Source organism: Hippopotamus amphibius, chromosome 4 (assembly GCF_030028045.1).
Source record: "Hippopotamus amphibius kiboko isolate mHipAmp2 chromosome 4, mHipAmp2.hap2, whole genome shotgun sequence".
Taxonomy (NCBI): domain Eukaryota; kingdom Metazoa; phylum Chordata; class Mammalia; order Artiodactyla; family Hippopotamidae; genus Hippopotamus; species Hippopotamus amphibius.
In genome coordinates, this window is record NC_080189.1 from 150701875 (window position 1) to 150716964 (window position 15090).

Below are 15090 nucleotides of genomic sequence, written 5' to 3' on the forward strand. Positions count from 1 at the left end.
GAAAGTGAAGAACAAATTATACTGGTGAGCACTCAGATTCTATAGAGTGCCTTTAAAAAAAAAAAAAAGAACCAAGATAAGGAGTTCGAATAGTATAGAATTTTAGATGTTTGACTATAAATCACAAGTTAATTTTATTCACTTCTCATTTGATAGAAATGATTTTAGTTCATTGCAATTTTAGTTTAAGGAGAAAAAAAGATTGGAGAAAATAGAATATCTAATAGAATAGCTGTTCTTTCAGCTCTGTGTATCTTTCTGAATTGTATTCTGTGTATCTAACTTCAGGGATGGGAGTTTGGATTCCTTTGAAAGTCATGTTGCTGATTGCCTTGACGTCATCCGATGGTTTCTCTGAGAGCACAGCTAATATCATTGTTCTCTGAAGGACAGTTTAGTTGAAGATGGTTGGAAAATAGCTTTCCAAATGTATTTTCATGTGAAACTTGTGTTGGTACCCACAATTGTGAACATCTCATTTTGTAAAAACCGAATAATTTTGCCTATTCTAACCCATTCATTGAAGCATTAATTTATGTGTTTCATCCAGGTCTTAAAAAATGAAACTGATGCTTGCTGGAAAGAGTTTGAAATCACTTCATTGAAGTTAGAAGAGCTTGAGAGTGACAGTAAGAAGCCTTTTCTAGTTAAGGCAAGAGACAAGTTAAAGGAGAAAGAAAGAGAGCTTCAGATGACTCTTAACACCAGGTATAATTCTGGAATCTATTAACAAGTTTAGTAGGTTTACTAAATGTTTTAATGCTGTTTTAAGCGTGGCTAGTATTATACTAAGTATGTTATTTTATTTAGTTGTCACAACAACCGCAAGAGGGGCTGATGAGGAAACTGCTACTGAGGGAGGTTAAATCGCATAACCAAGCCATACCCCTGGCCAGAGACTTAACTGGAACTTGAAGTCTGTTGAGTTCCAAAGAGTATGCTCTTCCCACTGTGTCCCCTTGATCCTGAATGTGGCCACATCACGTAACTTCTCTGGGCCTTGATTTCCTCATTTCTATAAATTGTTATCCCTTTACATAGGATGTGTATCCCCAGCACATCTCCCCATTTTATATAGGAGGAAATGGAGGCTCAGAGTCTATATGTTACTTATCCAGGGTCACACATTTCAACTTATTATTGGCCTAGTCTTTCAACCCTAGTATATATTTCCACTAATAAAATAATCAGTATGCATAATGAATTTCTTTGTCATCAAGACAAGGTTCAATTACATTCAGTATTTTGTATTTCAAAAGAGAGAGAAAGGCTTAGTATGCTTTACAACAGTTTTCCCCTTAGTGCAGTATCAGTTAGATTATCAAGAGTACTTGGATATAGCAAACAACTCATTCTTTGCCATTGTGGATTGCTGGGTTTGGGTTTTAATGTGATGATCTATGCATATCCTTGTGTGTATTTTCATTGAATAATTATTTTCTGTTCTTGGTTAAGTAATGACATTAATATGTTTTACAAGATAACTTTCTGCTGTATTTTCTGCTCATGTCTGATTTGTTTTTCACCCAGAATGGAGTCTTTGGAGACTGCATTGCATATTGTGTTACCCGTGGAGAAGGAATCACTCCTTCTCTGTGACTCAGACCTGCTCCTCCGTGAAATGGCCGTTCAAGAATTTAACCTCACTGATGCTGAGGACATTTATCGAAACCTGAGGGTAAATATAAATTATCATAGTGTATTTATAGGATAATCAGTTCCTCAGAGATTTATACATGTTTATGGATTTTTTAATTTTACATCGATAGTATTTATTTTGAGTACAAGCCATGACAGAGAAATCTTCAATAATTTAGGCTCGTTATTTATTTCTCAACTCTTTAATTCCTTGCCAGTTTGGAAGTATCACTAGGTACCATGGAGTAAATAATGACGTATTTTCTTTGAATTAAAAGTGAGGGCTTGCTTATGAATGCCTTCTCCAATGACTGAAATCCTAAATATTTCTCTGTCCTAGACTCATGTGCTTGAATTGTCATGTTCTGCAGTTTACTTATTCCCAATCTCATCTTAAAACTGTTTTATTTTTCAAATTATAAACAGATGTCTCAATAGTTCAATCTGTAATTATTTTCATTGAATTAATAGACTTATATACCTCTTTTCTATTGGGAATTGAAACATCAGGGAGGGTATCAGATAATGAAACAGCTGGGCCATCTGATCCTTTGTAATTAAAATGTTCCTTCTGTCGAAACTGTCAGCCTCGGTTAAATTGAGAAGCAGTTTTCTAGATCAAATCTAGTGACATAATTTGAGGTTAGTTTCTGCTGTGCAGTCTTTTTTTTCTGGCTCTGTCTTTCAGCTTTTCTTACCTTTATTTTAGAATATCCAAGATTCCATAGTAAAACAGATCGAAATATGTCAGAATTTGGAAGAGTCAGACAACTTTGCATTAAAGGAATTACACCCGTTTGACCTGCATGCAGCACAGAATATTGTCCTGAAACACAGAGCACAACTCGAAGAAATGAATGACAGAGTCCAGAGGAGTAAAGATGCCCTCAAAGCTCTGGAAGATTTTTTGGCTTCCCTGAGAACAGCTGAACGCTCTGGGGAGCTTCTTACAGACCTTTCAGCCTCAGATTCACAGGTGGTACCAGAAAATACTTTGATGGTGGTAAGTAAAGAGGGAGAAATTCATCAGATGAAAGACAAGGCCAGACACTTGGATGAACATTTGAAGATGCTTGGTATAAGCATTAAAGATGCTGAATGGGGTGAAAACACCTCCTGTGAGCAACTTCTGGATGCTTTGTCCAAAAGCTTATCTGAGACATGTGGCTCTAGCAGACTGGAAGAACTGACTAAAGAAGACAAATTACTAGAGACTTGTGTTTTCAAGAGTAATGAACTCCTGAAAAATATTCAAGATGTGCACAATCAAATCAGTAAAATTGGCCTGAAAGATCCAACTGTTCCAGCTGTAAAACAACGGTAGGTAACGTTTTCATCCATTTCCATGCAAGATGATGATTTTCTGTTTTTGTTTTTGTTTTTTTTTTCCCAAATATTTATTTGGTGAAACAAATGCTTCCTGTGTCTTTCTACTTCTGTTCCATCCCCCTCTATTCAGGGTTCAGCATTCTTTTTTTGTAGACTTTTCAAACAAGCTTCCTTTTTTTGAGATTGTGCCTTTACAAGTGTTATATAGTTTTCCCCTTTAAAGTTTTCATTCTTGTGGACAGAGGAGGAGTAAAATAAGATGTGTAAAGCCCATGAGTTGCTTTGAAGTCCCTTTACTGCTGTGTGTTTATTATGGCCTTCTCTTGATGGGGGAAGACCTGGGAAACTCCACACATTTGATAATAAAGAAACAAAGTTCCTAACTTCTTCCTTTATTATTTAGTCCCTTCCCCTCCTCCCAGCAGGATTAGATGCGAAGTGAGTTTAAGAGGTAGATTAAGGTTAGTGTTGATTCTGCAGACTCGGCAGAATTGGGCTAAACTGAGGTTGGCAGCCGTCAATGTGAGTGCTGCTGTTTTAGTTCTGGCATTCAGAGTCTGCCCCCAGGTCCTGAAAAGGAAAATGTTAGCAAGAGTTAGCAAAAGAGTTACTTCTGTGGAGCTCCCCTCCCTCTTCTGAATCTCTCCCACTTCCTGTCTCTTCTTCTGCCGGCTTCTAATCCCTCAGGCTCAAGGCTCTCCTGAGGCTCTTTAGCTGATTAAGCTCTTCTCTCTGAAATCTCCCTGAGCCCTCAGTCTCAGCAAGACTTCCGCTTCTGCAGTGCTCCAGTTCTTAATGAGGTGTAGAACTAATTTAGTTACTAATTTCATTGTTAATACATTTATTATAGATTTAAAAAATAAGTAGTAATAGATAAATGTGAATTTTTAAATGAAAACTGTATATTTATAGATAATAAATTGCTTTAATTTTTAATTGAGTTGTTAATAGAACAAGCCAGGCACTGGTTTAGGTCCTGGGGATATAGCAGTCACCAAACAGACAAAAATTCTTGCCCTTGGTAGAGCTTATTATCTAGTGGCGGGAGGAAGATATTCAGTATGTTTGATGCTGATAAAGTCTATTCAGAAAAGTAAGTAAGGGAGGAGGAGGTGGTTACAGTTCACACAGGCACAGTGTTATGGAGCAGGTGACATGTGAGTGAAATGGGATGAGAGACAAGCCACGTGACGACCTGGAGGAAGAGCCTCCAGGCTGAGGGAGCTGTAGGTGCAAAGGGCAGGTGTAGGACTGGGCCTGGCATGTTTGAGGAGAGGTAAGGAGGTGAGCAGGTTAGCAAGTGAGAGGAAGAAGGAAGAAAGGAGGTTGGAGAGATCACGGGTGGAATGGGGCTTAGCTCCAGGAGGGACTTGTGGGCCATGTGTTGACTTTGGTTTCTTTGTTGAGTGACATGGGAAGTCATGGGCGGGTTCTGAGCAGAGGGAAATGATTTGGTTTTCATTGTAACAGGCTGGTGTGTGGAGAACAGACTGTAGGAGTCGAGGGAAGACTCAGGAAGTCTAGTTTGATCTATAGCAGTAATCCAGGTGCGAGGTGATGGTGGGATGGAATAGCAATGAGGTGTGAAAAGTATTGAGATTCTGTGTGTATTTTGAAAGCAGAGTCCAAAAGGTTTGTTGACACATTGGCCATGGCGTATAAGAGAAAGATTGGCGTTACCGTTAACTGGGATGGCAGAGACTGAAGGCACTGAATGAAAGATCAGGTGTGCTCAGTTTTCGAAATGATAGCTGCAAAATATTTGTTGGATGTAGTAGTGCTACCAATAGGACTGTTAAAAATAGGTGGCATCAACTCGAGGGGGGTGGAGTCAAGGAAGGGAGGGAATACGGGGATATGTTTATAAAAACAGATGATTGAACCTGGTGTACCCCCCTCCAAAAAAAAAAAAAAAAATAGGTGGCATCAGATGTCAGGAGAGAGGTCTGGGTGAGGTGTACATTTGAGACTCGTCAGCATTGTAGAATGTTGTTTAAAGCCATGAGATGGATGAGATTGCCAGTGGATGGATAAGATTGCCATGCTGTGTACTCCGGAGCACTCCATGTTAAGAAGTTAGGGAGATGATGGAGAACCAAAGGTGCTGAGAAGGAGTGGCCAGTATAGTAGGGGGAAAATCAAGAGTGTCCTGGGGGCCAAGTGAGAAGGCCTTTCAATGAGGAGAAGTGATCACCTTTGTCACATGCTGCTGGCTATTGAAGGAAGGTGAAGATGCAGATTGGGACCTGAATTAGCCATGTGGAGGTTACTGGGGATCTTGGTGAGCGGTCTTGGAGGCACAGAGGTAGTGAGAGCCTTGTGAGAGGGGGGATTCAAGAGAGAGTTGGAAGAGAGGTAGTAGAGACAGTGAGTATCTTATGAAAGCAACTTAGACCTAGGTGAATAGAGTTAATCCCGCCAGGATTAATTTGCAGGTGAAAACCCTTAGTTCAAGGTATGGGGGAGCTTTTTGTACAGAGGGTAGAAATGCAAGATTTCCTTGCATTTCCCTTTCCTCTTGCCCCCCGACCCTGCCTGAGGAGCATGCAGTGTTCTGCCACCCGTCTCTTTCCTTCTCTCCATTCATGCTCTCTTCCCCACTCATGTACACACATACTCCTCCTCTCTTTTCTCTCATATGCATATATACACCCTTTCCAAGTGTGTTCATCACTGAGAAATGTTACTGCCCATGGTTTTGTATATCTGTTCTCTTTAAAACACCAGCTAGTATTCTGGAAATGCAGAGCCTCCTGAACTCTGTCATAGGATTATGTGATTTTGACATGAACCTCATGAGGACAAGTTAAAGTCAGTGTGTGCCCCCAAATTACCGGTTCTTATGTCAAATCAAAGTGGCTGATAATTGGAGATTAAACTTTTCTCTCTCATAATCAAGGAAAAAGTCATTAATCAGACTGGAGAAGGATCTAGATGAATGTGAAGAAGAGAAGAAACACTTGCAAGAAATGGTGAATTCTCTTCCACAATTCAAAGACGGGAGAGAGAAAGCTCTGAGCCAGCAGTGCCAAGACACTGTACTCTTGTGGGAGAATACAAAAGCTTCAGTCTCTGAATGGTAAGGAAAGAAGGTTCCTCCCAAATCTGAAAAATTGTCTGTGGCACAGTTAACTTTTTGAAATTTGTGTGTTGAAAACACATTCCCATGGACCTAAAGGAGCGGCCAAGTTAAGAGTTTCACACTGGAAGCTCATCGGGCCAATGTCTAGGCAAGACCTGGAATCCTGGATTCTGGACAAATAAACTTAGAGCTTATCTAAGAGGGAAGACAAATACACAGTATATATTTATAATTATTATTGCCCCACCTGTGTAGTTTTCTATTGCTTCTGTAATAAATGACCACAAATGTCATGGCTTAAAATCAGCACAAACTTATCTTACAGTCTGGAGGTTGGAAATCGTAGAATGAAGCTGCATTCCTTTCTGGACTCTCTAGGAGAGACTCCGTTTCCTTGCCTTTTCTGTCTTTAGAGGCCGCCTACTGCATTCCTGGCCTTGTCTTTGTCCCCTTCTTCCATCTTTGAGACCAGCAGTGTAGCGTCTTCAAATCGCAATCTCTCTGTGTATTTCTCTCTTATCCCTGTTTTTGTTATCACATCTCCTGATGCTGACCCTCCTGCCTCCCTGGTTTTTTTTTCTAATATTTATTTATTTATATTACTTTTTTTCATTTTTGGCCGCATCGGGTCTTAGTTGTGACGCATGGGCTTCTCTCTAGTTGTGGCATGCGGGTTTTCTCTCTCTAGCTGTGGCACCCGGACTCCAGAACACATGGGCTCTGCAGTTTGCAGCACATGGGCTTAGGTGCCCTATGGTGTGTGGGATCTTAGTTCCCCGACCAGGGATGGAACCTGCGTCCCCTGCATTGGAAGACAGATTCTCTAACACTGGACCACTAGGGAAGTCCCCTGCCTCCTTCTCATAAGGGTCCTTGTGATTATATTGCACCCGTTCAGATAATCCAGGATAATGTCTCTATTTTAAGGTCCTTGCTTTAGCCACATCTGTAAAGTCCCTTTTGCTATGTGAAGTGTCAGCATAGTCAGAGGATCCAGGGTTAGGATGTGGACATCTTTGGGAGCTGGGGGCATTATTCTACCCACCACTCCACTTGAATGGCAGATGTTGCCAGTCAGTTACTGCTGTCTTTCCTGCAGAGCCAAGACTCAGAAGTTTTCTTAACAGTGTGGCGGCCCTGACCTATTGGTCCTCGTTGGCAATTCGGCTGAGGAGTCTCCATCCCTGCCTTCTCCCTTTACTCTCTGCCCAGGGGTGGGAGCGGTTGAGAGGGCTGAGCCCTACACACTGTGCACCCAAGCCAAGGGTCCAGTAGGGTTAGGAAGTGGGAGGTCCTAGTAGGAGAATAGTGAGCAAGAAGAGAGAGAAGTCAGGGTGGTCTCAACCCTCTGCCTTTTCAGCAGGTGGTTCCGGCAGCTCATATTGGCACCCTCTTTGGCTCAGGGCACTTTCCCTCTTTCCTCTTGAGGGCAGGTGGTGTACCTGTTGTTGGAAGGGTTAGTCTCTGGGTGTCTCAGCTCCCTGGCAGTTTCCCTTAATCTGCTATCAGTGGTCCTTTCACCGCAGAACTCCATCTGACTACACCTCTTGCTTCCTCCTGGAACCTGAGTATAACAGTAGTTGAGATGAGGTCTGTCTGTGGTATTTGATCTAGTCTAACCTTTGATTAGATAGATACAGAGGAAAGAACTGAGGTCCCTAGAGCCTAAAGTAACTTAGCTAAGGTCACATGAGTAATTAGTGCCCAGCCATAACTGGAAACCAGGTGTCCTAACTGCCGCAACACCTATGCTGCTTTCCTTTTTAAAAAAGGGCTAAATCTGGAATGAGTTGAAATAGATATAATTGAATCATATTGAACTGGCACTGAGACAATCTCCAAGAATAATGCTAGGGAGGTGCTATTTTCCAAGATGTCTTTTAGTTAATGATGAAATTGAGGTGCCAATTCCTTAAGGTTATGAATCCTGTGTTTCTTTCTAGACCTTACATCTGGTGGCTTTTTAATATTGACCTGGTGAAAATAGTAATCCAGTGATCATTTATACCATCTATTTGTCAAATAAATACATATGCCATCGTTCTTAGGTTAAATTGTAAAACAGTATTATAAACCAGGTCTAGAGGAAAAATCCTTCTATAACTTATTAGTCATTATTATAGGATACTTACAAAGAGAAAGAATGGTTTTGTTATTTTCAGAAATTTAGCTGTTTTACTCTTTTTCATAGCCTTGACCAATGTGAAAGAGTTTTGGAGCTCTTAAAGCAGTATCAGAATTTTAAAAGTGTCCTGACAGCTTTGATTCAAAAAGAAGAGAATGTCATCTCCCTCCAGGCGTCCTACATGGGAAAGGAGAACTTGAAGAAAAGGATAGCAGAGGTGAGTCCAAATTCCAAAGGAAACTACACAGCAGCCTCACTTGCAAGCCCAGCAATAGAGAGGATATTATAAATGGAGTCATTTTCGAAACTTGGTTTAAAAGGAGTTGCTAGTGACTCTGTTTTACCAGGTATCTAAGAATGTATTGAATTTATCACCAGGACTTGAAAAAAAATTGGTCCCCAAGTTGATGCTCGATTGCATCTGTTTGGGCTTTGATACTGGTGGTGCGGTTCTGTTGGAGCCTAGGGTTGCCCCTGCTGCTACCTCTGTAAGGCTGGAACAGTCTGTACTCTGACTTTCCCCCTAAAAAGAACCTGGGACTTCATTGCAGCCTTGAGAGAAAGAAGGTACTAGGAAAATCCCCTCTGTTGTTAGTGCATAAAGGAAGAATTACGTTTTAATCTTTCCTTAAGGATATGTGAGCTTATCTCCAGGTTGCTCCGTCTGTGTTCATAGCCTCACCAATCACAACTTCATAGTCTAAGAAGAATAACACTTTTGGACACTAGATGTCATTATTTTCTATGATTTTATGTGGTTATCAGCCAGAGTGGCAGAAGGAGGGTATAGGTAGAAAAGAATACACTATACTGTATCACAGAAAGTTGCTTTTCCTCTTGGTTTTATGAGTACTCTATACAAAAGTGCCATCAAAATGTCAAAGGCACGTGTGAAACATCATCTCCCTGGTACACCTGTTTGTTAGAAAGCAATTCTGTTAAACTTCCCAGTGGCTGAGAGCAACATCAGTGAAGCTTATGTACAGACATACCTCATTTTATTGCACTTTGCTTTATTCTGTCTTTTACAAACTGAAAGGTTTGTGGCAGCCCTTTGTTGAGCAAGTCTATCAGTACTGTTTTTCCAACAGCGTTTCCTCACTTTGTGTCTTTGTGTCACATTTTGGTAATTCTTGCAGTATTTCAAACCCTTCGCCATCAAAAAGATTATGATTTTGCCAAAGGCTCAGATGGTGGTTAGTGTTTTTAGCAATGAAGTATTTTTAAATTAAGGTATGCACATTGTTTCTTAAAACATAACGCTGTCGCACACTTAATGGACAATAGTATAGTGTAAACATAACTTTCATTTACATCTGGGAAACCAAAAAATTCATGTGACTCGCTTTATTGCGATACCCCCTTTACTGCTATGGTCTGGACCCAAACCTGCGCTGTCTCCGAGGTATGCCTGTAGACCAGATTCTTCCAATTTGGTCTTTGTCTAGAACTCTTATCCCTGAGGCTGAAGTGACACTCAGGGTCACATCGGTGTCACAGATGAGGAGTAGCCCCTGTCTGCAGCCTCCTTTCTCAGACGCAGCTTCTTGGAATTGACCAATCAGAAAGAGCTCTGTTTGGATACCAGTTGTATAATATGTGACTGTGTAATTGGTTTCCCATCAGATTTAATTGAGGGAGGCCACCATGCTAGAAGCAGGCTGGCAGTCAGAATCTCTCAGATGCAACCCGTCTGGTTCCATTCAGCAGAGGCAGCTTCAGGGTTTGGCCGTCTTGGGACCTAGGAGGATCATGTCCTCATCCAAGTGGATTAAGGAGCTGTGGTTCCCTTGGTTCTCAGAGTATCCAAGATGATCAGCTTTACAAGATCCCCTCAGCTTTGTGGCCCAGTTCACATAGTTACTTTTCTGCTGCACCCCTGATACCAGTTTCCCAGTTTGTACTCTTGTTTCAGGATCCAGGTCTCTGCCTTAGATAGTCACAGATCCTGAGCCCCTGCTTTTCAAACTGACCAGATAGCGAATCCCTCTTGACTTGCAGCTATCCTTGTCTTGTGCCAATCCTCCTCACTCCTGGAGTCCTGCCTTTGTCCCACTACGTGGGATCTTGTTACCAGCAGAAAGCTATTCCTTTCCTGATTAGGTGAGGTAGTGTCTGTAAAGTGCCTGCAGAGTGCCCCAGGACTTAATCAACCCTTTAATGGTAAACTGCACTTTCGGGACAAGTTATTTATCTGACTAATAAAATTTCTATCACCTTCAGGCAGTTGGCCTCTGTCCTTGGGTGAGTCTCCCTGATGGGGCTCTAGATGCAGGTCTTGACCCCTCTATCATGATTAGCTCTTCTATGGCTGTTGTCTTTTTCCATTTGAGGTGCTATAAAAAAATATACCATAGACTGGGGGGCTTATCAAAAACATAAATTTATTTCATACAGTTCTGAAGTCAGTTCTCACCGTTTATAACATTCTGCCCTTGACCCCTCAAAACATGACCTTCTTACATGCAAAGTATATTCATTCCTTCCCATCAGCCCTAGAAGTCTTAACTCGCTCCAGCTAAGTCCTGAGTCTCATCTAAATATCACTAAATTAGATATGAGTGAAACTCAAGGTGCAGAAACTCATCCCGAGGGAACTTCCTCTTGTTTATCTAAAACAAATAGATGAATAGATATTTCACCAGCAAAGAGGGATTTATTTGGGATCAATAGAGAATTGCATTTCGGGTTCTGCAACGACGGGAGCCACGTGCACATCCCCTCACGGCAAGAAAAGAAGCATGTTTTCATAGAGGGGAGAAGGACATGGGACGGGCTGTCGAAAGTACAGGTTCCAAGGAAGTCCAGCACCTAACAAGGCCAACGTTAAACCTTAAGGCTTGAGAATAATCCCCCCTGGCTTGATACTCTGCCTTCCAGGCCCACTGGGAAGGCATCATCACCCCTGGCTTGGCTGGACAGATCAGCAACTTTCTCTGTAAACAAATATAGTCAGGAGAGAGCTTACGTAACGTTCCCAAGATTGTATGGTTATTAAGTGAGAGAATCATTATTTAAGCTCAGGTCTATCTGACTACAAAGTCATGTTTCAGTCGTCATAATATTGCCTTCTCTGAAGACATTTTGAAACATGTATATTGTAGAAGTAAAAAATGGCTAACTTTGCTTTGTCTTTCTCAAATGTAAATGTTTACTCACAAACGTATTTTAAAAGTTAATAAAACAACTGTAATTACCTTCAAGAAATGTATAAATGTCCAGGCTTTTATTATTATATTGAGAATCTTGTATCTAGTGTGGTATCTTTGTATATTTACTGAAATAATATATCTTATGGAAGATATAGAAGTACACTTGTGTTTAATTATTTTCTCATGCTTTAACAGTCTGAAAAAAGCAAATTTTAGTGCCAGTTGTTCACATAACTCTCAGTTAATTTTGTGATGACTTAGGTACTGTCTTCAGAAGCAATCAATTTCTGGCCTGTGTATTGTCAGGATGATTTGCTCCAGTGGTTGAAATATGATACCACTGGGAACTTTTGTCCTTCAAAACCATAGAAACCTGGATGTTTATCTAGGATATGGTGCCGAATTTCCACTCTCTTTAAGGAAAGGCAGAAGTGCAAAAGTGAGACTAGAAGGCTAGAATGTCAGGGGACTACTAAAGTTTGGGAATTGTCAGGGGGTATCTAGTTTCCTTTATTTTCCCCTTCCATTCATTGTAGGACAAAACCTTCAGTTCCTGTCAATGCTAAAAGTATCCTCTCCTGCTATTTCTTTTCTCTTCACCCATTGGCAGCTTGTGTCAATGTAACAAAAAAGTTCTTTGAATGTAATAAAAATTAGGATACACATATATGCATTTTTCATTTAATTGAACAAGCATTTATTATGCCCAAAGAGTCCTCAACTGGGAGAAACAAAACACCTGAGTCTGCATCTCAGCTCTGCCAATGTATCAGTCAGCTTCCAGTCAGGAGACAGAAACTGCCCCAGTTTTTTGGGTTTCTGTTGTTGTTGTTGTTTTGGTTTTTTTTTTTTTTCATTTAAAACATTTAAGTAATTTAAATTTTTTTAATTAAACTTTTTAATTTGAGATAATGGTGGATTCATTTGCAGTTGTAAGATATAATACAGAGAGATCCTGTGTACTCTTTACTGAGTTTTCCCGATGGTGATACCCTGTAAAACTGTGGTACAATATTGCAGTCGGGTTACAGATAATCATACAATGAAGAGAGTAACATTTCCATCACCACACAGATGCCTGGTATTGTCATCTTATCGCCCTACCACTTCCCTCTTGCTCCCACCCCCTCACAACCACTGATGTGTCCTCCATGTCTTTAATTTTGTCATTTCAAAAATCTTATATAAATAAAAGCATACAGTATGTAACCTTCTGGGATTGGTTACTTTCACTCAGCATAGTTCTCTGGAGATCCGTTCATATTCTTGCATGCATCAGTGTTCCCTCTTTGTTCCCTTTTCCTGCTGAGTAGGATTCCATGGTGTGGATGTACCATAACTTGTTTAACTGTCACCTCTGAAGAACATCTGGGTTGTTTCTGGTTTTGGGCTATTATGGATAAAGTTGCTATAAACATCTGTATAGGCTTTTTGTGAACATAAGTTTCTATTTCTAAGGGATAATTGCCCTGGAGTACAGTTGGTGGGTTGTATGTTAATTGTGCATTTCATTTAAAGAAACTTTAAAACGGTTTTCCAGAGTGGCTGTACCATTTTACATTCCCACCAGCAATGGATGAGTGATCCAGTTTCTGCACATCCTTGCCAGCATCAGATATTGCCTCTACTTTTTTTTTTTTAAACTCTTTATTGGAATATAATTGCTTTACACTCTTGTGCCAGTTTTTGAGGTACACTAAAGTGCATCAGCTGTATTTATACATATATCCGCATATCCCCTCCCTCCCGCGACTCCCTCGCCTCTACTTTTTATTTTAGTCATTCTGATAGATATGTAGTGGTATCACTTTGTGATTTTCACTGGCATTTTCCTAATTGCTAATAGTATTGCTCTTCTTTCCTTGTGCTTATTTGCCATCTGTATGACATCTTTGCTGAAATACCTCTTCATATCTTTTGCTCACTTTCTAATTAGATTGGGTTTTTTTTTTTTCTTACTGTTCAGTTTTGAGAGTTTTAATATAGTCTGCACACTAGTCACTTGTGCAGTATGTGGTTTGCAAATATTTTCTCCCAAACTGTAGCTTGTTTTTTCATCTCCTTAATAGGGTCTTTTACAGAGCAAAAGATTTAAATTTTGGTAAAAATCCATTTTATCAATTTTTCCTTTCATGGACTATGTTTTTGGTGTCTGAGTCTAAGAACTCTTTGCCTAGCACAAGATCCTGAAGATTTTCTCCTGTTTTTTTTTCTAGAAGTTTTGTAGTGTTATGATTGACATTTAAGTCCATCATCCATTTAGAATTAGTTTTTGTATAAGGTGTGAGACTTGGATCAAGGTTCATGTTTTTGTCTATGAATGTCCAGTTGCTCCAGCACCATAAGTTGAAAAGGCTCTCATTCCTCCTTTGAATTGCTTTTTCATCTTTGTCAGGAGTCAATGGGATGTATTTGCCTGGATTCACTTTGGTCTGTTGATCTGTGTGTCTCTCCCTCTGCCAGTTGATGTGATCTTTATTTCTGTACCTATATGATGTTTCAAAATCAAGTAGACTGATTCTTCCCACTTTCTTCTTCTTTTTTCAGATGTTTTAGCTATTATAGTTCCTTTATTATTCCATATAAATTTTAGAATAATCCTGTCTATATCTACAAAAAATATTGCTGGGTTTGATAATAATTGCATTAAACCTGTACATCAATTTTGGGAGAATTGACATTTTTACTATGTTGTCTTCTGATCCATGAACTTAGTATGTCTCTGCACTTATTTAGATCTTTGATTTCTTTAATCAGCATTTTATAATTTTCAGCATACAGTTCCTGTGCATGTTTTGTTAGATTTACACTTAAGTATTCAACTTTTTGAGTAATTTTAAGTGGTTTAATATTAAAAATTTTAGTGTCCATGTATTCATTGTTAGTATAGAGAAGTAAAATCAATTTTTATATGTTTATCTTGTATCCTGTGGCCTTTCTGAACCCACATATCAGTTCCAGGGGTGTCTTTGTAGATTCCTGGGGCTCTCTGACATAGGTAATCATGTCATCTGCAAATAAGGACAATTTCATGCCACCTGAGATAGAGGACTCCTTGTTACTGCTGGTTGGGGGTGGGCATTTCTGGCTCCCCACAAGGTCTCCCCTGACACCTCCTGGCTCCTCATTACAGCTCCCTAGGTAGCCTCCCCTGACATCATGGGGGTGTGTGTGTGTGTGTGGGTGTGTGTGTGTGTGTGTGTACGTGCACATGTGCGCTTGTTACCGCCCAGCAGGAATGAAGGTCCCAGCTCTACCTGGCCTTCTTTTCCCTGGTTGGGGGAGATTGGGGCTCCTGATGCAGCTACAGCCTGGAGATGGTGGCTGCTGCGGCTCTACCCCTGACCTTTGCTGGCCCGGTGGGGGTTGGCCACAGTGTTTTCTATGGTATTTTGCTCCAGTGAGTGATTATTTCCTCACAGTTTTCTTTCTTGCTAGGTTGTCTTATTCCTGGTTCTTGGGCTGAAGAGAGCAGGCTTTTCTTGCTCTGTGTCTGTGGATGTTACCAGATTCTGGCTTCTTCAGCACACAGTCTGGGATATCCACGGGAAAAGGAGAATTCAGGAAACTCACCACCCGGCTGTCTTCAGGGGCTGATGGCCCCCCCCTCCAGTCCCCCCATTCTCCCTCCTTGAACTCCTCACTTTTCCGTTTCTTAAGTCTGTTTCGTATATGCTATCCAGGGTTTTTAGTTGTACGTGATGGGAGAGCGAGGGAAATTATGTCTATCGCGTATTCCCAGAAATGGAAGTCCCCCATGGGTG

The 15090-nt window shown here is 40.6% G+C and overlaps 1 protein-coding gene across 1 annotated transcript in view; it reads left to right on the plus strand.

The window, feature by feature from the left end:
* The window catches only part of SYNE2 (spectrin repeat containing nuclear envelope protein 2), a 307058-nt gene that overhangs the window by 123581 nt on the left and 168387 nt on the right, over positions 1-15090 (plus strand). The window contains exons 28-32 of the mRNA XM_057730439.1: positions 551-708; positions 1531-1678; positions 2348-2958; positions 5867-6046; positions 8241-8391. Of these exons, the coding sequence (XP_057586422.1) occupies positions 551-708; positions 1531-1678; positions 2348-2958; positions 5867-6046; positions 8241-8391 (1248 nt within the window). The remainder of the gene's footprint in view (positions 1-550; positions 709-1530; positions 1679-2347; positions 2959-5866; positions 6047-8240; positions 8392-15090) is intronic.